Source organism: Trachurus trachurus, assembly GCF_905171665.1.
Source record: "Trachurus trachurus genome assembly, chromosome: 21".
In the NCBI taxonomy this organism is placed as follows: Eukaryota; Metazoa; Chordata; class Actinopteri; order Carangiformes; family Carangidae; genus Trachurus; species Trachurus trachurus.
Window position 1 is genome coordinate 24,748,648 of NC_139899.1, and position 26,046 is coordinate 24,774,693.

The 26,046-nt window shown below is 45.5% G+C and overlaps 1 protein-coding gene across 1 annotated transcript; it reads left to right on the forward strand.

The window, feature by feature from the left end:
• Positions 1 to 1,425: 1,425 nt before the first annotated feature.
• LOC311004064 (uncharacterized protein) lies at positions 1,426 to 13,478 on the forward strand (the record flags this gene model as incomplete). The annotated part of the gene is made up of 14 exons (XM_083996012.1): positions 1,426 to 1,747; positions 1,916 to 2,019; positions 2,100 to 2,402; positions 2,498 to 2,591; positions 2,751 to 2,818; positions 2,925 to 3,164; positions 3,255 to 3,335; positions 3,436 to 3,570; positions 3,719 to 3,781; positions 3,923 to 3,985; positions 4,668 to 4,727; positions 4,847 to 6,662; positions 10,947 to 11,017; positions 13,440 to 13,478. Exons 1-14 carry the CDS (start codon positions 1,639 to 1,641, stop codon positions 13,476 to 13,478), a joined length of 3,246 nt encoding a protein of 1,081 aa, XP_083852138.1. The 5' UTR covers positions 1,426 to 1,638.
• Between the last annotated feature and the right edge of the window lie 12,568 nt (positions 13,479 to 26,046).

The window sequence follows — 26,046 nt, forward strand, 5'->3', positions numbered from 1 at the left end:
TCAGTCATGAACTGTAGATGCTAAGTATTGAATTAATTGTGTTGTATAATTAATTGACTGGGTCTTTATACTTGACATGTGGACATATTTGATGAAAGTCAGAATGTGCTGTGGTGGTGAACAGTTTTGGTTTTGTTAAGTGAAAAGACTTAAACAGCATGGTGATGTTTTTGTCTTTGTTTTTAATGCTAAATCTATCTGTGTGTGTGTGTGTGTGTGTGTGTGTGTGTGTGTGTGTGTGTGTGACTGTTGTTGTCTATATGTTATTCAATTGAACTGCTCAGGCTGCCCTTTTAATTGCCCCTCGGGTATAAATAAAGTTTTTTTGAATTGAATTAAATATAAGAACAGTGGAGAGGTGTGACAATAGCCTGTGTACCTGTGCTGTGTTTCATTGAGTAATCTGTAGACTATAAGTGCTTGTGGGGGGACTAGTGTGATTTCAAAAGTTTTCTTTAGGCCAAAACTTTATCAGAATAATACTGACTTTACAGTGATGTGTTTGAGCATGTTTCAGTACAATTAAAGCTGCATAAATGCTTGTGGGGACAAAGTGGCTGCTACCTCATTATATGGATTTACAATAACAGTATTTTCAGTCATGAACTGTAGATGCTAAGTATTGAATTAATTGTGTTGTATAATTAATTGACTGGGTCTTTATACTTGACATGTGGACATATTTGATGAAAGTCAGAATGTGCTGTGGTGGTGAACAGTTTTGGTTTTGTTAAGTGAAAAGACTTAAAGGTGTACAGAAATGGCCGTTTGTCCTGTTTGTCGCGCCGAGTTGTCACGAGCTGCAACACGAGTTTACCCGAGTGAGGAAAACGAATTTGATTGGTCGTTATCGAGCGGGCGGGATATTCAAAGCTTGGGGCGAGCCCGAGCTCCGTGTGTGTGTGCGTGTCTCAGACGTTGAATGACGGATTACGGATCCAATATCAGTGGCTGATGAATCGTGTACAGGCTGACGTATAATCCGTGCGCCTGCATTATCCAATGCGGAAAAAAAAATACACACTTTCATCCCGGATTTACTCAAAAATAGAATTTTGCACAAAGTTTGGTCTACATCGTCTGAAAGATGAGTTATCACATTAATTTTATCACCCAAAGTGGGCTCAAATTCAATTTTCTTTTCTGTACACCTTTAAACAGCATGGTGATGTTTTTGTCTTTGTTTTTAATGGTGTGTGTGTGTGTGTGTGTGTGTGTGTGTGTGAGTGTGTGAGTGTGTGTGACTGTTGTTGTCTATATGTTATTCAATTGAACTGCTCAGGCTGCCCTTTTAATTGCCCCTCGGGTATAAATAAAGTTTTTTTGAATTGAATTAAATATAAGAACAGTGGAGAGGTGTGACAATAGCCTGTGCACCTGTGCTGTGTTTCATTGAGTAATCTGTAGACTATAAGTGCTTGTGGGGGGACTAGTGTGATTTCAAAAGTTTTCTTTAGGCCAAAACTTTATCAGAATAATACTGACTTTACAGTGATGTGTTTGAGCATGTTTCAGTACAATTAAAGCTGCATAAATGCTTGTGGGGACAAAGTGGCTGAACTGTTATTCTGTAGATGCAAAGTAATGAAGTAATTGTCTTGAGTAATTGATTGATTGACTGTGTCTTTCTACTTGTAGATGCCCCGTGGCAAGTCCCACCGTCGTGTCGAAGCAGCTAAGCGGAGGGAGGCGGCACGACGGGCTGAGGTGTTTCATCCTCAGCCGGCCCCCAGTGTTTCTGGTGACAGTAAGTAGTCTTCCATGTTCAAAATCAACATTTCATTTATGTGGTAATGTATCATATGTGTTGAAGTCTTAACTATGTGCATTTCTATAGTCTGTTAGTGTTTACATATTGTGGTTAAATACTACTGGAAGTTGGCCTTTTTTAAGACAATCATTTTATCTTCAACAGCTCATGGCACAGGGTGGCGCCATCGAGTTCGCCAATGGCCATTTTCGGAGCTCACTGGGCACCACTACAAAATGGACATTCCTGCCGAGGTCCCTGGCAAGAAGGTATGTACAAACTATAAAGTAACACAGTAGTTTGAAATGTTTGTTTTCATCCTAAGAGAAATTCTGTCTTTTTGTTCCAGTTTGTTCTTGTCATCGGGGCGTCCCATCTGCGTGAGCTTGCGGATAGGACCGTGCGGATGCCAGGGGATCGCTACACCTTTGGCTTCCTGTCCGTTCCTGGGGCGTGCGCGGATCATCTCAGCACCGAGGTTCGGCACGCTGTTCTTCTCAGCACCGAGAAGCACGCTGTTCCTCGGACCCCTGACGCTGTCTGTGTCATTGCGCCAGGAAACAACCTCACGGCCAGTCCCACCCCCGAACACGGTGGGAAAGCCTTTGCTAAGTACCTGACTACTGTACTGAACAAATGGCCGTCTGCAGAGGTATGTTTTATTAAAAAAAAAAATGAAGTTGCTGTGTACAGGTCCATAGGTTTTTTTTTAGTTATTAACGATTATTTTTGTGTTGTTATATCTAGGTTTTTGTCGCTGACCTTGTACCACGCTTGAAGGTCACGGAGGGGATCCAACAGCTATTCCGGAATCAATTTTCCGCCGTGTCAAAACAGTTGGGTATGTTTGAAAATAATGATATGGCTGCAATTGTATTTGAGAATTATATAATTTATAATATTATCACCTTAATGGTTTTCTGACCTTAAATTGACACTGCCTTTTTGAAACGTGTTTTTTATGATCAATGTTTTTTCTTTTCTTTTTTTCTTTTTATAGGTGTTACGTTTTATCACCATTTTGACCGCTTCCCCCTCAGTAACCGCAGACTCTGGGCCCGTGATGGTGTAAGTAGAATGTATTTTAATATCACCAATATGAAGTGATACAACATGTTCAGTAAAAGTCGCATTTTTCAAATTAATGTTTAATCTTTTGTTTGTGTCATTGTAGATTCACCTCAGCGGTAATGCAGGAGTGGATATTCTTGCAGACTGTCTGTGGGTTGCCACCATCGGGCACCTGGAGAGACCAGCACCTCCGCCACAGGTGCAGTACCTGGTTTCTCCAAAGCCTCAACCAACGCCTGACAAGCGGGTGGTTCCCGTTCTGGTTCTGGTGGGGAAGGAGACCCCTGACAATACTCCACGACTCCCCCCCACCACGTGGACAACTTTTCGGTCCGGCAGGAAGGTAAGAGGTTGAACACTGTGACTGCGCTTGGATGAAAGAAAGAGAACATTGTCAGTTGATCCTAATTTTTTGTGCCATTTGTCATTACAGCGTAGCCACCCCGGTGACCAGGAGCACGACTCTGAGGAGCACGGCTCTGGTGACGAGGATTCAGAGGTGGTTCAGTGTACGGTACGTATGTTCTTATTTAACTACACAACAGTGATAGTTTGTGTTTGCTTCATTTAAGAAATTGCAGGCTTTACAAAGAAGCTACATGTCTTTCTTACAGATGGATGACATTTCGGTGGCCTTGAAGGCGGAGTGTGACATTCCATCGAATCCTGCCCGGTTTTCGCCAAACATTCTGGAGGCCATGGACACGCTTGTTCCATCGGCTCTCGGCGGCGTTCCCACAGGCAACAAGGTAGATAATGTGAAATTTACAGTACTTGTGATAGATGAAATATAAACTTGGTTTTTGTTTCGTCTAGACTGGAAATAATGCAACAGTGTTTGTGCTTAAAGGGTTGTAATCTGTATTTGACGATTTGATTATTTTTTTCTCACATTAGCCCCCGCCTGTGAAACGCCAACGCAAACCTGTTTCCCTGAAGCCCAGACATGCTAGGAAGCAGGTATGTAATCATTTAATCCTGATGGAGACTGTGCTGCAGGTTGAGCAGTTAACAGCAGTTAGAATTAACTTACTGTGAAAAATGACGTCATTGCTTGTCTGTTTAGGATGATATTTATGATCTTATTTTGTGTATTTGCAGGTGGTGGCGGCACGTACAGCTCCGGTGTCTGCCAGTGTCGTGCAGGAGGCGGCGGCGGTGAAGGTAGGTGCAGTTTTGTTAAGGGGATAGTTCACCCAAAATTCAAATTTCACTCATTATCTGCTCACCCTCATGTCAACTAAGAGGTGTCTCCTCCTAAGAGTCCTCTGTTCCTCCTCTGAGTTACAGGGGGCTCCACACAGCAGAATTTGTCCATATAATGGTTGTCAATGGACACCAACTTTCTTTGGATGTTTTTTGGTGTGTCTTTTTGGACATCCCCCGTAATTCAGAGAAGGGACGGAGGACTCTGAAAATTCTCACAGCTCTTAGCCTACAGTACATGAGGGTGAGTAGATGAGTGAAATTTGAATTTTGGGTGAACTATCCCTTTCATGTTAAAAAGTGAAATGTGAAACAGTACTTTATCCATAGGGAAAATTCTCTGAAGTTGAGCAAACAGTCAGAGGACTTGAATACAAAGTTTAAAGGGAAAGTTCACCCAAAATTCAAATTTCATTCATTCTCTCCTCTCCCTCATGTCGACTAAGAGCTCTGAGAATTTTCAGAGTCCTCTGCTCCTTCTCTGAGTTAAAATTTTCACAGCTCTTGGTATACATGAGGGTGAGTAGATAATGAGTGAAATTTAAATTTTGGGTGAACTATCCCCTTAAGGGAAATACATCAATGTGTTTTTCCTTTTGTAGTTATGTTTTTTTTTCTTTCTCCATCTTTCTCTTTGCAGGTCGTGACCTCAACATCCGTGTTGACTGTCCGTCCTGAAGCCCGGGTTCTGGAGCAGGAGGCAAGCACAAAGATCCTTGCAAAGCTCTCTGCTGTTGTGGATAATGTGGTAGCATGTTGGTTTAATGATCCTGTCTGTGTCAAACTGTTAATGTGTTTTTCTTTCTCTTTCTATTGTAGGAGGCGACACCACTGCCTGTGTCGACCTGTGCTGCGTCGGGGACCACTCTTCCTCCCGGTGTGCCTACCCGTCCTGCGGCTGTCCCTCCCGCCCCGGTGCCTGTCCCTGTCCAGCCTCAAGGTGAATGTATTAGTCCTTTGCCTTGCACATGTGCACACCAGCCTAAACCAGTAGTGGTAGGGAGCAGCCTGCGTAAAACATCGTCCCATTTAGATGCCGATGTGTACGTGTCATGCAGTGTCGTTGCAGCAGTCAGACATAGTCTTTCTCCCGTTTGTACCTGGCGCGCAGCAGACATTGATGATGTTCGTGTCGAGGGGGTGAAGTTGGCAGCTCGGGTGGGAAAGGGAGGGGGAGGTTTCGGCCAGCAGCAGTTTGGTCTGTTTGGTAAGACGTGGAGGGTGGATGTTAGTCAGGCTGTCTACAAGGAGTTTGAAGATGGGACTGCGTTGGAGGAAGACCTGCAGCAGCATCTGTTGACGGATGGACCGTGCGTGTTGAATCTCCATGAAGCGGTCAGCTTGATCATTCAGCACGGGGAGTACCTGGTAGTGGTGGATTGTGGGACGCGCAATACTTCAGGGTTTGCTGCAGACACGGGTCGGTCTGCTGTAGTGTTTAACACGTGCTTGAAGGACCTGAAGCTTCACATCCAGACACTTCAAAAGTCGTTGGGTGCAGAGTGGTTTGGAGTCAGTAGCATCTCTGTGGAGGAGTGTGTTGCTGAGGGAGAGAGCTGCAGTGTTCCTGTGGTGGCGGCTGCGCCACAGGCTCCCACTCAGTCCCAGGGTCGCACTTCCGTTAGAGGGAGTTTCCATCAAGGCGACAGGAGGTTTAAATACAACGGTCGTCAGTGTGTGGCTGTTAGTTGTGTGGCTCTGATGAAACACACCACTGAGAGTGTGTTTTCATGGCAGGCTGATACACTGGACAAGGTTGTGATCTCAGGTGATGAGCTCTACACATCCCTGAGGGAGGGCGGCATGATCAGTGGGAAGGAGGAAGAGTGCCTTTCTGTCCCGGATTTGCCTCGGCAGTGTGTCCTTGATGGACAGACATTTGATGTGGATCTTGGTGAATTTGTAGCTGGAGATGTTGATGTTGTCGAGGGAGAGTTTGTTGATTCCGGTGTGCATACCACTTTCAGTGATGGATTCAGTAGGATGTGTACAAAGTACAACATGTGTTTTTTCACATTGTGTGGCAGTACTTGTGCCATAATTGGTGAAGACGGCCAGTACGCTGTGGTCGACTCCCATGCCCGCAGTGCGGATGGGATGGTCGATGGTGAAGGGAAGAGTGTTGTGCTCTATTTCAGTTCAGTACAGCTTCTGTTTGAGCACTTTTCTAACTTTGCAGCAGCTCTCCAGGCAACACCCAAGCTCTTTGAGATCAGTGGTGTTAGTGTGAAGCCGGCAGCTTTGTCTTTGGGTGCTAGTGCAACTGTTGACTGCACAGAGGGACAGGTTACTGCTCCTGTTGAGGAGAGTCCTGTCACACCAGTGGTTTGTGAAGTTGTTGATTGCACGGAAGGACAGGTTACTGCTCCTGCTGAGGAGAGTCCTGTCACACCAGTGGTTAGTGAAGCTAAGGACTGCACAGAGGGACAGGTTGCTGCTCCTGCTGAGGAGAGTCCTGTCACACCAGTGGTTAGTGAAGCTATGGACTGCACAGAGGGACAGGTTGCTGCTCCTGTTGAGGAGAGTCCTGTCACACCAGTGGTTTGTGAAGTTGTTGATTGCACGGAAGGACAGGTTACTGCTCCTGCTGAGGAGAGTCCTGTCACACCAGTGGTTTGTGCAGCCCCCAAGAGAGGTGAGAAGCGGAAGCTCACACTTAGAAGTAGCACATCAAAGAAGCAGAAACACAGTGATGATGTTGCTGTTAATTCAGACATTGTGTTTGTTGGGGATGTAGCATGTAAAAACTTACAATTTCATCCCCTTTCTAAAGATGTTGGTCTTGCTCTGTGCAAGCAGTTTAACATAGAGTCAGAGCGAGTGGATTCTTCATCTTCTGCTGTCGGTCCCTTAGGTACTCCTTGTAGGACAGAGAAGATTGTTGGTGATGGGAACTGTTTTTTTAGGGCTGTTAGTCAGGCCATTAGTGGTACACAGAAGTACCATGGCAAGTTTAGACGTGCTGTTGTGAAGCATCTAGAGAGCAATCCTGTGGCATATCAGGGTATTCTGCGAAGTGAGTATTCCTCTGTATCAGAATACATCAAGATGTCAAGGATGCGCTATGTTGGTTCGTGGGCCACTGAGTTGGAGATTCAAGCGACAGCAGATTTCTTAGGTGTTAGTGTGTTTACGTATTTTGGTGATCGCTGGCTTGAATATAGCTGTAAGGGTAAACGGTTGTCAAATGAGGGTGTGTATTTACATAATGTGAATAGTAATCATTATGAGACTGTGGTCTGTGTTCATCAGCCCCAAACGCATAGCTGTTATGGTTACTGTAGGGTTAACACACCTGTTTCTGTAGGCCATGACTTAAGAGACCATAGTAAAGTTGAGGGTAATGTTCCTGCCCTGGGCAGCTTAAATAGTATCAGAACTGACGCACGCGATTATTTGAGAAAGAAGACTAGATTGCAGAAAAAAAGTAGTTATCAACAAAAGGATTCGCCTCGTAAAAAGACATATGAAAATAGGAAATATCAACAGAATGCGTTGTATAGGGACATGAAGAAGCATTCAAGTGTTGCTAAATACAAAGACGTTATTACACATAAGATGAGGGTTAAGACACTTAGTGTAAATAAATATAAAACCAACCTTGCACATAAGATAACGGTTAGGGCCCTTAGTGTAAATAAATATAAAACCAACCTTGCACATAAGATAACGGTTAGGGCCCTTAGTGTAAATAAATACAAAATCAACCTTGCACATAAGATAAGGGTTAAAACCCTCAGTGTAAATAAATATAAAAACAATGCTGCACATAAGAGAAGGGTTAAAACCCTCAGTGTAAATAAATATAAAAACAATGCTGCACATAAGAGAAGGGTTAAAACCCTTAGTGTAGCTAAATATAAGGACAATGTTGACCATAAGGAACGGGTGAAAGCTGACGTTAAATTAAAACGGGTTGTAAAGAAGGAGAAGTTGGGGAAGTTTGACTTTGTTATGCAGCAGTTTTTAGACAAAGTGAAGGAAGGCCCAAACTTTGTTTGTTCTGTGTGTCACAGACTGTTGTTTAGACACCAGGTTCTGCACTGTAAACAGGAGGACTATAGAAAGAGTGAGACAGTAGCCTCAATAGCAGCAAACTGCATATCAGAGGACTACTTGCATAAGTGTAATGGGGAATGTGATTTGCCATGTTTGTTGTTAGACACAGCTAGAGGGAAGTTGTGGATATGTTACAGTTGTCACTATAAGATTAATAGAGGTGAGATGCCCCCCGAGTGTTGGTTGAACAATCTCACAGTGGATCCTGTTGCTGATGAATTGGCATGTTTGAATAGTTTGGAGCAACATTTGATAGCATTGCACATTCCATTTATGAAGATGTTGGCTTTGCCCAAAGGGGGGCAAAATGGAGTGCATGGTCCAGTGACTTGTGTTCCTGCTAACATTGTAGAGACTAGTAACTTGTTGCCCCGTGCCAATATGGAGGGGTCTTTGTTGGCTGTAAAGTTGAAGCGCAAGTTGACCTACAAAGGTCACTACGAGTATCAATATGTTGACAGTATGCGTATTAAACAGGCATTACAATATTTAAAACAGACCAACAGCCTTTATAAGGATATAGAGTTTAATGAGGCCTGGTTAAATGATTTCTGTAGGGAACAGGAAGCTGAAGTTCCTGGGGCATCAGATACTGTAGACAGTGCTGATGCAGCAGCTGAGGATGAGCTTTTGCATGATAGACAGCAGCATGGTATGTTTCAGGACACCTGTCTCATGCCTGTTGATATTGGTCAGGAGGTGCTTGACCAATACTTTGATAATGTTTTGAATGTAGCTCCAGCAGAGGGTAACAATCCAGTGAAGCTGCTTAGTGATAGCACAAATGAGGTCAAGTCTTTCCCTGTATTGTTTCCTCAGGGCAGAAATGCTTATCACGAGTGTCGGCCGTATCGCTTGACTTTGTCGCGATACTTTAACAATAGGATACTTCATGCAGATGGCAGGTTTGCAAGTAATGTTGAGTACATCTTTTTTGCTCAGTACATGTCTGAGGTTGAACAGGTTGTGTCAAATGTGTCCATTGCTTTACGTAAAGGTAAAGGGGGTGACAGGTCGTACAAAGTGGCTGACATTTTAAAAGATGAGGAGTCTTTGAAAAAGATGTTGGAATTTGATGACGGTTATCGATTTCTTAGGCCTATTAGAGGTACTCCAGCTTTTTGGCAGGGAGCACAGCGTGACCTTCTGGCTTGTGTGCGTCAGCTTGGTGTTCCGACATGGTTTTGTTCCTTCAGTTCAGCAGATATGCGTTGGACGAATCTGCTGTATAGTGTTCTGAAGCAGGAGGGTCGAACAGATACTGTAGAGGATTTAGAGTGGGCTGATCGATGCAATTTGTTGCGCCGCAATCCAGTCACTGCAGCTAGGATGTTTGATTTTCGGTGGCATGTTTTTCTCAAGGAGGTTCTTATGTCTCCATCTCACCCAATCGGCAAGATTAAGGATTACTTTTACCGGGTAGAGTTCCAGCAGCGAGGTTCTCCCCATGTCCATTGTTTGTTCTGGGTAGAGAATGCTCCATTGATAGACAAGAACACTGATGAGGAGGTAGTTCAGTTTATTGATAAGTATATAACATGTGAATTGCCATCATCAGATGAGGAGTTGCTAGACATTGTAACCACTGTTCAGCAACACTCAAAACGACACTCAAAGACTTGTAAAAAGAAAAACACTGTGTGTCGCTTTAATTTTCCCAGGCCTGTGTCAGCAAGAACATTTATTAGCCGTCGTGAACCTGATGAAGTTGAAAGATGTAGTTGTCCACGTGACCCAGCAAATGTCTTGGCACCATGTGAGTGTGAGAAACGTTTGGCTGAGAGGAAAGAACGGGCCGTTAAGATTCTGACAGATATCAAGGTGGCTTTGTCAGAGGAAAACGGTCGTTTTGATAGCGTTGAGCACCTGTTTGGTCATTTAGGGATCTCTCAGGAAGAGTTTGAGGCAGCTTATAGACTGTGTGGACGGCGCACTGAAGTTGTTTTGAAAAGGCAGGTTTCTGAAGAGTGGATCAACCATTACAGTAAGCCTTTGTTGAAATGCTGGAGTGCGAATTTGGATGTCCAATTTGTCGTAGACGCGTATGCCTGTGTTGTTTATATCATTTCTTACATTTCCAAGGCAGAACGGGAGATGGGGTTGTTGTTGGGCAATGCGCATAAAGAGGCCTCAAAAGATGGTAATGTTAGTGCTAAGGAGGCTCTCAAGAAGCTGGGCAGTGTTTATTTACACAATAGGGATGTGTCTGCTCAGGAGGCTGTGTATAGGCTAACTAATATGCATCTTAAAGAGTGCTCAAGGAAGGTGATGTTCATTCCCACAGGCAACAGTACTGTTAGGATGAGTTTGCCTTTAAGTGTGTTAAAACAGAAGGCATCCTCTGCGTCATCACATGATCTCAGTGGTGAAGACATGTGGATGACTAGCATTGTTGACCGGTATAGAAACAGACCTGATGATAGTGTTTTTGGTGACATGTGTCTGGCTGCGTTTGTGTCCGAGTATCGTGTTCTGACTAAAAATGAGAGATGTAAAAAGCCCATCAAGTTGAATGGTAAGTTCGGTTTTGTTGTAAAGAGAACAAGGACACAACCAGCTGTCGTTCGTTATGCTCGCTTCTCTGAGACTAATAGTCCAGAGTTGTTTTATCAGAGCATCTTGCAGTTGTTCTTGCCGCATCGCACCGACTCCCAGCTAAAACCTGCTAACTGTGTAACCTTTAAAGAGTTTTACAATAGCGGTTATGTGAGGTTTAGTGATGGGTCCAGGCATTCAGTCAAGTGTGTTGTAGATGGAAATAGATGTGACTTTGAGATGGAAGTGGATAAAATGGATGAGGCTCAGAATCGAATTGATGATGAGGGTGTGTTAGAGGATGCCTGGTGCGTGTTGTGTCCAGAGGCTCAGCTGGAGCGTTTAGAGTCCATTCAGGAACTCCGGGATAATCCACAGGTGGAGGATGAACCCCAAGTGAGTATTCCTGATTTATCGGTTACCAGGCAACAAGTTTCTCATTTGGAGAAAAAGAATAATGTCATGACCAGAGGTGAGGGCTTGACATTGATCAGATCACTGAACGAGACACAGTTGTCCATTTTTTATCGGGTTCGTCAGTGGTGTTTGGAGCGTGTTGCTGGGAAAAAGCCAGAGCCTCTCCATGTGTTCATTACTGGTGGTGCTGGGACTGGGAAGAGTCATCTGATTCGGGCTATTCAGTACGAGGCTGGGAGGCTTTTGTCAACAGTCTGTCGTCATCCTGATGGTGTGTGCGTTTTATTGACGGCTCCGACAGGCATTGCGGCATACAATTTGAATGCAGCAACAATACACAAAACATTTAGCATAGGGAAGGATGTGCGCTTGCCGTACACTCCTTTGGGGGAAGAGAAGCTCAATTCTTTGCGAGCTAAGTTTAGTGATCTGCAGATTTTGATTATTGATGAGATCTCCATGGTGGATCATAACCTCTTTGCTTACATTCATGGTAGATTAAGGCAGATCAAACAAACAGGTGACTTTTCACCGTTTGGTAATGTGTGTGTTCTTGCTGTAGGAGACTTTTATCAGCTGCCTCCCGTTAAAGGGAAATCGTTGTATACTGATGATGTGACTGTTGACCTGTGGTCCAGTTTATTTAAGGTTGTTGAGTTGACAACGATTGTAAGGCAGAAGAATAGTGTTTTTGCTGATTTATTGAATCGGCTGAGAGTGCGTACTAAGGGGACTGCTTTGCTGAACAGTGATGTTGAAATACTGAAAAGCCGTGAAACTGGTGAAGTCCGCTCAGCTTTACACATTTTTGCAACAAATGCACAAGTAAATGAGCATAATGTTCAACAGCTGTTCACAACATGTCCCGGTCGCGAGTATGAGGAAATCCACGCCCAGGACTTTGCGAACAGTAAAACAACTGGGAAATTGGAGTTGATGAGCGGCCATCACAGCAAGACATCCAACACCTGTTTGGATGAGAAGTTGCTGTTGGGGAATGGTGCTCGGGTGATGTTAATTAAAAATGTAGACGTTGTTGATGGTCTTGTGAATGGAGTATGTGGCACAGTAATGGACATTGTTTATCAGGCTGGTTGTAAGTTTCCTCGGGTTGTTTATGTTAAGTTTGATGATGATAAAGTTGGTACCCAGAGGAGGAGAAACAGTACCCATACCCCAGTAGTTTTAGCTGGCTCTACAGGCATAGAACCTGTAGAGGAAAGGGTCACCAGGAAAGGTGGGATGCGCCGGCAATTTCCTCTGAAACTTGCCTGGGCGTGTACAGCACATAAGACACAGGGCATAACTGTAGATGAGGCTGTGGTGTCCCTTAAAAAGATATTTGCTCCTGGACAGGCCTATGTAGCATTGAGTCGTGTTAGGACTCTGTCAGGTTTGATAATTAGGGATTTTGCAGATAAGGCCATATTTTGCAATGAAAGAATAAAGGATGCACTTCAACGCATGCCTAAGTTTTTAACTGACAACATGGCCAGTTCTAACATGGGTTCTTCTTTCTCTCTGTTTTTAATGAATGTACAGGGTTTATCTAGGCATCTTGTGGATTTGGCGTCATGTACACAGCATTTGCAGCTTAACTGTATTGCTGTGACAGAAACATGGCTGCCTGCAGATTCTTTGTTAGAATCGGTCCAGATTGATGGTTTTAGTTTTTATAGTGGTCCTCGAAGTGTGTCATATTCCAGTAGTGATCCAGCATTGGTGGAGCTACAGGGGAAGCAACATGGTGGTGTTGGTTTGTTTTGTCGGAATGGTTTAGTGTGTGATGTCATCCAGGCGCCAAATGTGAACTTGGAATGTTTAGTTTGTGCCTGTGATAGTTTTGACATGCTGTTAGTAGTGATTTATCGGCCACCATTATATCCAGTGTCTTTGTTCAAGGAGAATCTCAACATGTTGCTTGAGTGGTTGGACTCCTTAGATAAAACTGTTGCTGTCATTGGGGATTTTAATGATAATATTTTAACATCCTCATCTATTTGTGGTTTTATGTTGGAGAAAGGGTTTGAGCAACATGTGACACAACCCACAACAGAGAGAGGAACACTTATTGACCACGTATATGTTAAAACAGCTGTTTATGATGTACAGTCAGTGGTGTTGCCAGTATATTTTAGTGATCATGAGGGGATTGTGTGCAGCTTTAGACTGGGTAATGTTGAGTAGTAGTGGTAGTAGATGTAGTTGTAGTAGAGTATTAGCAGGAGTTGTAATAGTAGAGTAGTAGTGGAAGTACATGTAGTAGTTAAGAAGTTTTTTTTAATGTGTAGTATTGTGTAATATAGTTTTGACAGATATTTTATATTCCTGTGGTGTTCTGTTGCCTGTGTATATTTGTGTTGTGTTCCCTGGCTGGCTCTCTGTTTTTTCTGTGTTACAGGTTGTTCGAGCCCTGGTTTTCACACTTCCCCTACCCTGACAGCAGAGCTCCAGCCATTTGTTTTTGTTGGATGTTAAGTACTGTTCACAAAAAAAATATTTAAAAAAACACCAAAAAAAAGTCACAACTGTTATTGTAAAGTTATGTTGATTGTGTTGGTGTATATAGTTCCTTTCATGTTTATGTAAACCCACTTTCTTCCCCCACCCCCTATTCAAGAGTAATCATGTTCAGTAGTTCCCTGTATAGCTGTTCATGAAGTTCATACAAACATACATTGTTGTGGATGTTCTCTCTCTCTCTGTCTCTCTCTGTCATTTCTCTCTTTTCTCCCCCACCTCTCCACCTTCCCTTTTTCAAACCCAACCGGTCGAGGCAGATGGCCGCCCACACTAACGCCTGGTTCTGCTGGAGGTTTCTTCCTGTTAAAAGGAAGTTTTTCCTCTCCACTGTCGCTTAGTGCTTGCTGTGTGTGGGAACTGTTGGGTCTTTCTCTCTAATATAGTTTCAAATAAAACGTTTATTATACAACAGAATCCAATCTTGACATTTATTTGATCTCTGTACCACTATACACCATGTCATATAGGTAGTAACCTTAAAAGACCTTTTAACCTATTAGAAACCTAGTAGAAAATATTAAGGTTGCCAAAAGGAGTTAGCTGTTTGTATTGAATACAATTACAATGGCTTTAGCTGTGATGTTTAGGTGATTGTATTATTAATGTACAGTGTAACAAATGTCCTGTTATCAGCAAATATGCACCCATGTGCAAAAAAAAACAAAAAAAACAATTACAACGGCTTTAGCTGTGATGTTTAGGTGATTTAATTATTAATGTACAGTGTAACAAATTTCCTGTTATCAGCAAATATGCACCCATGTGTAACCAAAAAGGAAGTACAAATAATATTCATGTTTGCAGGAAGGCATCAAGACCTTAACTACTAAACCAATGAAGAGAAAGAGAAGAAAGTGAGGTCATGACAGGTGGTAAACATGGAAAAAGAAAATAAAGTTCTACCGCACACAATCGGGTTTGTTCAACTAATTTATTGTTAAAAACAGCAGCAATGCGTTTCGCCCTGTGGACTTCATCAAGCTTATATTTGGCCATTTGATCACCCAGGTTTACATATGTGAATAGAAATTATGGACGTATGGTAAATGGAATACAGAGAATCATTTGTATTCTCATGAGACATACAGTAGTTAATCAACTGACTTGCCCTGACCAAGGATAGAAATATCAACCATGTAAAACTTAAATGGACTTGCCAAATTGAGCTATTTCTGTAATCCCTATACTTTAGGAATGGCTTTGTTATCATAAACAGCTTGCATCGACCATTAAAGTTAATCCTTCTTCTAAAAGTAGAGAGTTTATGCCATTGTTAGAATTTGCCAAAATGTTGAAATGTCCCTTTTACCTGCAGAAAGCTGCGTTCTTCTATGATTAATAATGTAAGTGTAAACCATGTACATAAAATGTGAAGTAGGGGTGTTCAGGGGCTGAGCCTCATCATACATGAGTGGCTGACTGTCATCAGACCTGTGAATTTTGTAGTGGATCAGGCAATCTAAGTGTAAACCAGGTCACTTCCTGTTACCACCGGGGGGTGCATTTGTATGAACCCAGATGTGGGTAGGTGTGTTAAGGGGCAGAGGCTCATCAACTGTCATCAGACCTGTGAATTTTGTAGTGGATCAGGCAATCTAAGTGTAAACCAGGTCACTTCCTGTTACCACCGGGGGGTGCATTTGTATGAACCCAGATGTGGGTAGGTGTGTTAAGGGGCAGAGGCTCATCAAATATGTAAAATTTGAAGTTGATCGGACAAGTTAAGTGTAAACCAGGTCACTTCCTGTTACCACCGGGGGGCGCATTGAGTAAAGTGGGCGTGGCATACATCAGAACGTTCAGGGTGGAGCCATCATCATCTGCAGCAAGTTTGAAGCTGATAGGATGAAGTATGTGGGCGTTAGAGCTATGTAAGTGTAAACCAGGTCACTTTGACTAGCGACCACCGGGGGGAGTATTTGTATTAGGTTTGTTCAGTGGCTGACTGGCATCACCCATGGTAAATTAGAATTGAATCTGCCAATGTAAGTGTAAAGCAGGTCCTGTTACCGGTTGTTACAGGGAGTTATGAGCAGTTGATGGTTCATCCACTAGGGGGCAGTAATGGGATGCGTGCAGGTGTGTTCAGGGTCAGTCCCTCATCACACATGTGAAGTTTCGTGGAAATCGGACAATGTTGATGCAAAAAATGGCACTTCCGGTTTCCACTAGGGGGCCACATGAGCGACACCCCTATCAGATGGAAGAGGTCTCCACCCTGGACCAGTGTATCAATTTTCATGATGATACGAGTTCATTAAAGCCATCAAAAAGCCAAACGTATTTTCATGGCGAGGAATTGATGGTAGCCACGCCCCCACAGGGACACCATTACTCGTAGCTACACAGTCTTCATAATGTAGCTTCACCAACTGGTTCTGCATGTTTTAGAAGTGGAATGAAGTTGATGGGGTCAACTATGTATTTTTAATGAATTTTAGTTCACTTCCTGTTACCACCGGGGGGCGCTATGAGCGACGTAGGCAAATAATATGTCGGATCGTTCAGGGTCTCGCCATAGATTTTTGCACCAAGTTTGAAGCGTCTACGATCAAGTATGTGGGCATGAGAGCCAATCGTATTTACATGGCGAGCACCGAAACAGTCGCCAAACTTGGGGGCACGCCAGAGGCCAACCCCTTTGAGCTACAGACCTGCGGAGCACAAGATAAGCTCAGCTAGGTCTGACGATGTTGTCTATCAAATTTGGAGCGTGTCGGGCGAATCGTTTTGGACGAGTTAATTTGGCGCCAAAAACGACCAATTCAAAATGGCCGACTTCCTGTTGACATTTCACCATGACATTAAGAGGCTTTTTTGTATATCTGGGTATGGTACATATGTGTACCGAATTTCGTCCGTCTACGCCAAAGTGACCCGAATTCCCTATGGGCTTTTTTGAACTTTGTAGGGGGCGCTATTTCGCCATTTCGCGTCGGACATGCGCGAGCAGCACAAAATATCGAATTTCGGAAGAAGCCGGACGTCCGGCAAAAAGTTCACGCATTTTCGAGTTGGGGAAAGGGGCCAAATTGGGGTTTGAAGGCGGAGAAGAATAATAATAATAATAATTAAAGCCGCAAGCGGCGATGGCGGCCCTCGCTGCCCATGCCACCGCGGGGCCTGAGGCACGCTGTGGCGCGGAGCAGAAATGGAGAAAAAACCTGGAAGGAGGCCAAAAATGCAATGTTTCGTTCATCCACCAGGGGGCAGTCACCGCATGTGGTCTGGTGCGTTCAGGGGCCGCCCCTCATCACTCGTGTGAAGTTTGGAGTGAATCGGACAAAGCATGAGGGAGTTATGAGCAGTTAAAGGTTCGTCCACTAGGGGGCAGTAATGGGATGCGTGCAGGTGTGTTCAGGGTCAGCCCCTCATCGCACATGTGAAGTTTCGTGGAAATCGGACAAAGCATGAGGGAGTTATGAGCAGTTAAAGGTCCGTCCACTAGGGGGCAGTAATGGGATGCGTGCAGGTGTGTTCAGGGTCAGCCCCTCATCACACATGTGAAGTTTCGTGGAAATCGGACAATGTTGATGCAAAAAATGGCACTTCCGGTTTCCACTAGGGGGCCACATGAGCGACACCCCTGTCAGATGGAAGAGGTCATGACCCTGGACCTGTGTACCAATTTTCATGATGATACGAGTTCATTAAAGCCATCAAAAAGCCAAACGTATTTTCATGGCGAGGAATTGATGGTAGCCACGCCCCCACAGGGACGCCATTACTCGTAGCTTCACAGTCTTCATAATGTAGCTTCACCAACTGGTTCTGCATGTTTTAGAAGTGGAATGAAGTTGATGGGGTCAACTATGTATTTTTAATGAATTTTAGTTCACTTCCTGTTACCACCGGGGGGCGCTATGAGCGACGTAGGCAAATAATATGTCGGATCGTTCAGGGTCTCGCCATAGATTTTTGCACCAAGTTTGAAGCGTCTACGATCAAGTATGTGGGCATGAGAGCCAATCGTATTTACATGGCGAGCACCGAAACAGTCGCCAAACTTCGGGGCACGCCAGAGGCCAACCCCTTTGAGCTACAGACCTGCGGAGCACAAGATAAGCTCAGCTAGGTCTGACGATGTTGTCTATCAAATTTGGAGCGTGTCGGGCGAATCGTTTTGGACGAGTTAATTTGGCGCCAAAAACGACCAATTCAAAATGGCCGACTTCCTGTTGACATTTCACCATGACATTAAGAGGCTTTTTTGTATATCTGGGTATGGTACATATGTGTACCGAATTTCGTCCGTCTACGCCAAAGTGACCCGAATTCCCTATGGGCTTTTTTGAACTTTGTAGGGGGCGCTATTTCGCCATTTCGCGTCGGACATGCGCGAGCAGCACAAAATATCGAATTTCGGAAGAAGCCGGACGTCCGGCAAAAAGTCCACGCATTTTCGAGTTGGGGAAAGGGGCCAAATTGGGGTTTGAAGGCGGAGAAGAATAATAATAAACAGCGCGATTTCAATAGTCCCTCCGGCGAGTGCTACTCGCCGCTCGGGCCTAATAATAAACAGTACGATATCTGGGATATTTTGCGCCAGGTCTATGCAGTACTTGGTTACTTGCTTGCTTACTTGTTGTTACTCGTCGGCTGGCACGTTGGCTAATGTGCATGTCGAATTACAATAGGGTCCTCCCTGGGACGTTGTCACAGGCTCGGGCCCTAATTAAAGCCGCAAGCGGCGATGGCGGCCCTCGCTGCCCATGCCACAGCGGGGCCTGAGGCACGCTGTGGCGCGGAGCAGAAATGGAGAAAAAACCTGGAAGGAGGCCAAAAATGCAATGTTTCGTTCATCCACCAGGGGGCAGTCACCGCATGTGGTCTGGTGCGTTCAGGGGCCGCCCCTCATCACTCGTGTGAAGTTTGGAGTGAATCGGACAAAGCATGAGGGAGTTATGAGCTGTTAAAGGTTCGTCCACTAGGGGGCAGTAATGGGATGCGTGCAGGTGTGTTCAGGGTCAGCCCCTCATCACACATGTGAAGTTTGGAGTGAATCGGACAAAGCATGAGGGAGTTATGAGCTGTTAAAGGTTCGTCCACTAGGGGGCAGTAATGGGATGCGTGCAGGTGTGTTCAGGGTCAGCCCCTCATCACACATGTGAAGTTTCGTGGAAATCGGACAAAGCATGAGGGAGTTATGAGCAGTTAAAGGTCCGTCCACTAGGGGGCAGTAATGGGATGCGTGCAGGTGTGTTCAGGGTCAGCCCCTCATCACACATGTGAAGTTTCGTGGAAATCGGACAATGTTGATGCAAAAAATGGCACTTCCGGTTTCCACTAGGGGGCCACATGAGCGACACCCCTATCAGATGGAAGAGGTCTCCACCCTGGACCTGTGTATCAATTTTCATGATGATACGAGTTCATTAAAGCCATCAAAAAGCCAAACGTATTTTCATGGCGAGGAATTGATGGTAGCCACGCCCCCACAGGGACGCCATTACTCGTAGCTTCACAGTCTTCATAATGTAGCTTCACCAACTGGTTCTGCATGTTTTAGAAGTGGAATGAAGTTGATGGGGTCAACTATGTATTTTTAATGAATTTTAGTTCACTTCCTGTTACCACCGGGGGGCGCTATGAGTTACGTGGGAAGTTAATATATCGGGACGTTCAGGGCGAAGCCATCATCATGTCCAGCAAGTTTGAAGTTGATTGGATGAAGTATGTGGGCGTGAGAGCCAATCGTATTACATGGCGAGCACGCCAAAGTTAATTGAGCGCTGGAAGCCACGCCCTTTGACCTACGGACTCACGGAGCACAAGATAAGCTCAGCTAGGTCTGACGATGTTGTGTACCTAATTTCAACTTGATCGGGCGAACGCTGTGGGAGGAGTTAGTTTTAGGCGGGAAAAATCAAAACCAAAATGGCCGACTTCCTGTTGACATTTCACCATGACATTAAGAGGCTTTTTAGTATATCTGGGTATGGCACATATGTGTACCGAATTTTGTTGGTCTACGCCAAAGTAAGCAAAATTGTCTATGGGACTTTTTAAAATTTGTAGGGGGCGCTATTTCGCCATGTCGCGTCGGACATATGCGACCGCCACATATATCGAATTTCGGATCAGGCCGGACGTCCGGGCAAAAGTTCACGCATTTTCGAAGTCGGGAAAGGGGCCAAATTGGGGCATTTAGGTGACGGAATAATAAGAATAATAATAAAAAACAACGCGATTTCAATAGTCCCTCCGGCGAGTGCTACTCGCCGCTCGGGCCTAATTAAAGCCGCAAGCGGCGATGGCGGGCCCTCGCTCGCCCATGCCACCGCGGGGCCTGAGGCACGCCGGGGCCGTGGCGTGGAGCAGAAATGGAGAAAAATCCTGGAAGGAGGCCAAAAATGCAATGTTTCGTTCATCCACCAGGGGGCAGTCACCGCATGCGGTGTGGTGCGTTCAGGGGCCGCCCCTCATCACTCGTGTGAAGTTTGGAGTGAATCGGACAAAGCATGAGGGAGTTATGAGCAGTTAAAGGTTCGTCCACTAGGGGGCAGTAATGGGATGCGTGCAGGTGTGTTCAGGGTCAGTCCCTCATCACACCTGAAGTTTCGTGTTAATCGGACAAAGCATGAGGGAGTTATGAGCAGTTAAAAGTTTGTCCACTAGGGGGCAGTAATGGGATGCATGTAGGTGTGTTCAGGGTCAGTCCCTCATCACACATGTGAAGTTTCTTGGAAATCGGACAAAGCATGAGGGAGTTATGAGCAGTTAAAGGTTCGTCCACTAGGGGGCAGTAATGGGATGCGTGCAGGTGTGTTCAGGGTCAGCCCCTCATCACACATGTGAAGTTTCGTGGAAATCGGACAATGTTGATGTAAAATATGGCACTTCCTGTTTCCACTAGGGGGCGAAAGGAGTGAGATCGCCTACGACCATATAGAAACGTTGAGGTCGTGACCCTTGACCTGTGTACCAATTTTCATGTTGATACGAGTTCAATAAAGCCATCCAAAGGGCAAACGTATTGTCATGGCGAGGAATTGTCGCCACGCCCCCACACGGACGCCATTACTCGTAGCTTCATAGCGTTCATAATGTAGCTTCACCAACTGGTTCTGCATGTTGTAGAAGTGGAATGAAGTTGATGGGGTCAACTATGTGGAATCAGTACACGTAATGTAAAAACTGGTCACTTCCTGTTACCACCGGGGGGCGCTATGAGTGACGTAGGAAATTAATATATCGGGACGTTCAGGGCGGAGCCATCGTCATGTCCAGCAAGTTTGAAGTAGCTACGATAAAGTATGTGGGCGTGAGAGCCATTCGTATTTACATGGCGAGCACCGAAACAGTCACCAATGTGAATTGAGCCATAGCAGCCACGCCCTATGACCTACACACCTGCGGAGCACAAGATAAGGTCACCATGGGGTTTCGATGCTGGAAAACAAATTTGAAGCCGATCGAGTGAAATCCCTAGGACGAGTTAGATCAAACGTAAGTAGTGGAAATGTCAAAAAATGGCCAAAAAATGGCAAAAATTGAAAATTAAAATCAAAATGGCCGACTTCCTGTTGAGATTTTACCATGACGTTAAGAGACTTTTTTGTGCTTCTGGGGATGATGAATGTGTGTACCAAATTTCGTCTGCCTACGACAAACTAACCCAATAGGCGAGGGCAAATTTAAAGTTTGTAGGGGGCGCTATTGCGCCATTTTGCGTCGACCATGTGCGACGACCCAAAAATATCGAATTTCGGATGAGGCCGGAGGGACATGCAAAGTTAGACAACTTTTCCAGTTTGGGAAAGGGGCGAAATTGGGGCATGAAAAGTCGCGTGAATAATAAGAATAATAAACATTACAATTTCAATATAGCATTTTTCCCCCTGGGTCTTCCATACCACATGATTACTTCACTACTTGATTACTTTGGGGTCACTTGCACATTGGGGTCACGTGCACGTTGGGGCATGAACGAATTACAATAGGGCTTTCGCTGTGCGACTTGCAGTCGCCGCTCGGGCCCTAATTAAAGCCGCAAGCGGCGATGACGGGCCCTCGCTCGCCCATGCCGCCGCGGGGCCTGAGGCACGCCGGGGCCGTGGCGCGGAGCAGAAATGGAGAAAAAACCCCGGAAGGAGGCCAAAAACGCAATGTTTCGTTCATCCACCAGGGGGCAGTCACCGCATGTGGTGTGGTGCGTTCAGGGGCCGCCCCTCATCACTCGTGTGAAGTTTGGAGTGAATCGGACAAAGCATGAGGGAGTTATGAGCAGTTAAAGGTTCGTCCACTAGGGGGCAGTAATGGGATGCGTGCAGGTGCGTTCAGGGTCAGTCCCTCATCACACATGTGAAGTTTCTTGGAAATCGGACATAGCATGAGGGAGTTATGAGCAGTTAAAGGTTCGTCCACTAGGGGGCAGTAATGGGATGCGTGCAGGTGTGTTCAGGGTCAGCCCCTCATCACACATGTGAAGTTTCGTGGAAATCGGACAAAGCATGAGGGAGTTATGAGCAGTTAAAGGTTCGTCCACTAGGGGCAGTAATGAGATGCGTGCAGGTGTGTTCAGGGTCAGCCCCTGATCACACATGTGAAGTTTCGTGGAAATCGGACAAAGCATGAGGGAGTTATGAGCAGTTAAAGGTTCGTCCACTAGGGGCAGTAATGAGATGCGTGCAGGTGTGTTCAGGGTCAGCCCCTGATCACACATGTGAAGTTTCGTGGAAATCGGACAAAGCATGAGGGAGTTATGAGCAGTTAAAGGTTCGTCCACTAGGGGCAGTAATGAGATGCGTGCAGGTGTGTTCAGGGTCAGCCCCTCATCACACATGTGAAGTTTCGTGGAAATCGGACAATGTTGATGTAAAATATGCCACTTCCTGTTTCCACTAGGGGGCAACATGAGTGAGATCGCCTATGAGCATATGGAGACGTTGAGGTCGTGACCCTGGACCTGTGTACCAATTTTCATGTTGATACGAGTTCATTAAAGCCATCAAAAAGCCAAACGTATTTACATGGCGAGGAATGGTCGCCGCGTCGCCACACAGACGCCATTACTCGTAGCTTCACAGCGTTCATAATGTAGCTTCACCACCTTAGTCTGCATGTTTTAGAAGTGGAATGAAGTTGATGGGGTCAACTATGTGGCATCAGTACACGTTAAGGTAAAACCTGGCCACTTCCTGTTACCACCGGGGGGCGCTATGAGTGACGTAGGAAATTAATATATCGGGGCGTTCAGGGCGGAGCCGTCATCATGTCCAGCAAGTTTGAAGCTGATCGGATAAAGTATGTGGGCGTGAGAGCTGTTCGAAGGTGAAATGGCGAGCAAACGAAAAGTCGCCAAAATCCTCAAGGCCCCAGAAGCCACGCCCTTTGACCTAGAGACCTGCGGAGCACAACTTTTGATCAGAGTGGCAATTCGATGGTCTCTAGCCAATTTGAAGTCAATCGGACAAAATCTGTAGGAGAAGTTAGATCAAACAGGTCAAAAGTTCAAATCAAAATGGCCGACTTCCTGTTGTGATTTCACCATGACATTAAGAGGCTTTTTTGTGTGTCTTGCCATGTTCTATAAGCCCACCAAATTTCATGCATGTAGGTGAAACGCAAAGGAGGGGCTGATGTTTTCAAATTTTGTAGGGGGCGCTATAGAGGCATTTGGCCACGCCCATTTCCAACGACTTTAAAATATCAAATTTTTCGCGAGTCCTGATGTGCATGCCAAAATATACGCGTTTTGGGGCATGTTGAAGCCCCCAAAAATGCGATTTTAGGGAGAATATAATAATAATAATAATAATTAAAGCCGCAAGCGGCGATGGCGGGCCCTCGCTCGCCCATGCCACCGCGGGGCCTGAGGCACGCCGGGGCCGTGGCGCGGAGCAGAAATGGAGAAAAAACCTGGAAGGAGGCCAAAAATGCAATGTTTCGTTCATCCACCAGGGGGCAGTCACCGCATGTGGTCTGGTGCGTTCAGGGGCCGCCCCTCATCACTCGTGTGAAGTTTGGAGTGAATCGGACAAAGCATGAGGGAGTTATGAGCAGTTAAAGGTTCGTCCACCAGGGGGCAGTAATGGGATGCGTGCAGGTGCGTTCAGGGTCAGTCCCTCATCACACATGTGAAGTTTCGTGGAAATCGGACAAAGCATGAGGGAGTTATGAGCAGTTAAAGGTTCGTCCACTAGGGGGCAGTAATGGGATGCGTGCAGGTGTGTTCAGGGTCAGCCCCTCATCACACATGTGAAGTTTCGTGGAAATCGGACAATGTTGATGCAAAAAATGGCACTTCCGGTTTCCACTAGGGGGCTACATGAGCGACACCCCTATCAGATGGAAGAGGTCTCCACCCTGGACCTGCCTATCAATTTTCATGATGATACGAGTTCATTAAAGCCATCAAAATGCCAAACGTATTTTCATGGCGAGGAATTGATGGTAGCCACGCCCCCACAGGGACGCCATTACTCGTAGCTTCACAGTCTTCATAATGTAGCTTCACCAACTGGTTCTGCATGTTTTAGAAGTGGAATGAAGTTGATGGGGTCAACTATGTATTTTTAATGAATTTTAGTTCACTTCCTGTTACCACCGGGGGGCGCTATGAGTTACGTGGGAAGTTAATATATCGGGACGTTCAGGGCGAAGCCATCATCATGTCCAGCAAGTTTGAAGTTGATTGGATGAAGTATGTGGGCGTGAGAGCCAATCGTATTACATGGCGAGCACGCCAAAGTTAATTGAGCGCTGGAAGCCACGCCCTTTGACCTACAGACTCACGGAGCACAAGATAAGCTCAGCTAGGTCTGGAGATGTGGTGTACCTAATTTGAACTTGATCGGGCGAACGCTGTGGGAGGAGTTAAGTTTAGGCGGGAAAAATCAAAACCAAAATGGCCGACTTCCTGTTGGGTTGAGGTCATGAGGTCAAGAGGCTTTTTTGCATATCTGGGTATAATACATATGTGTACCAAATTTTGTGAGCGTAGGACAAAGTAAGCAAAATTCCCTATGGGCATTTTGAAAATTTGTAGGGGGCGCTATTTCGCCATTTGGCCCCGCCCATGTGCGACAACCCTATCAGATGTAAATTTTGGGCCGTCTGCACATGCATGCAAATTTATATAACTTTCTGAGCATGGGAAAGTCCCCAAAAATGCGATTAAACCCGCGTAAGAATAATAAAAATAATAATAATAAACAGCGCGATTTCAATAGGGCTTTCGCTGTGCGACTTGCAGTCGCCGCTCGGGCCCTAATTAAAGCCGCAAGCGGCGATGACGGGCCCTCGCTCACCCATGCGACCGTGGGGCCTGAGGCATGCCGGGGCTGCAATGTTTTGTTCGTCCACCAGGTGGCGCTAAGCAGTTGTGGGCGGGTGCGTTCAGGGGCGGCCCCTCATCACTCATGTGAAGTTTGGAGTGAATCGGACAAAGTATGACGGAGTTATGAGCAGTTAATGGTTCATCCACTAGGGGGCAGTAATGGGATGCGTGCGGGTGTGTTCAGGGTCAGTCCCTCATCACACATGAGAAGTTTCGTGGAAATCGGACAATGTTGATGTAAAATATGGCACTTCCTGTTTCCACTAGGGGGCAACATGAGTGAGATCGCCTATGAGCATATGGAGACGTTGAGGTCGTGACCCTGGACCTGTGTACCAATTTTCATGTTGATACGAGTTCATTAAAGGCATCATAAAGCCAAACGTATTTTAATGGCGAGGAATGGTCGCCACGTCGCCACACGGTCGCCATTACTCGTAGCTTCACAGTGTTCATGATGTAGCTTCACCACCTTAGTCTGCATGTTTTAGAAGTGGAATGAAGTTGATGGGGTCAACTATGTGCCATCAGTACACGTTAAGGTAAAACCTGGCCACTTCCTGTTACCACCGGGGGGCGCTATGAGTGACGTAGGAAATTAATATATGGGGACGTTCAGGGCGGAGCCGTCATCATGTCCAGTGAGTTTGAAGCTGATCGGATAAAGTATGTGGGCATGAGAGCTGTTCGAAGGTGAAATGGCGAGCAAACGAAAAGTCGCCAAAATCCTCAAGGCCCCAGAAGCCACGCCCCTTGACCTATAGACCTGCGGAGCACAACTTTTGATCAGAGTGGCATCTCGGTGGTCTCTAGCCAATTTGAAGTCAATCGGACAAAATCCCTAGGAGGAGATAGATCAAACAGGTCAAAAATTCAAATCAAAATGGCCGACTTCCGGTTGTGATTTCACCATGACATAAGAGGCTTTTTTGTGCGTCTTGCCATGTTCTATAAGCCCACCAAATTTCATGCGTCTAGGTGACACACAAAGGCGGGGCTGATGTTTTGAAATTTTCTAGGGGGCGCTATTTAGCCATTTGGCCACGCCCATTTCCAACGACTTTAAAATATCAAATTTTTCGCCAGTCCTGATGTGCATGCCAAAATTTACGCGTTTTGGGGCATGTTGAAGCCTCCAAAAATGCGATTTTAGGGAGAATATAATAATGAAATAAAAATAATAAACAGAGCAATAACAATAGGG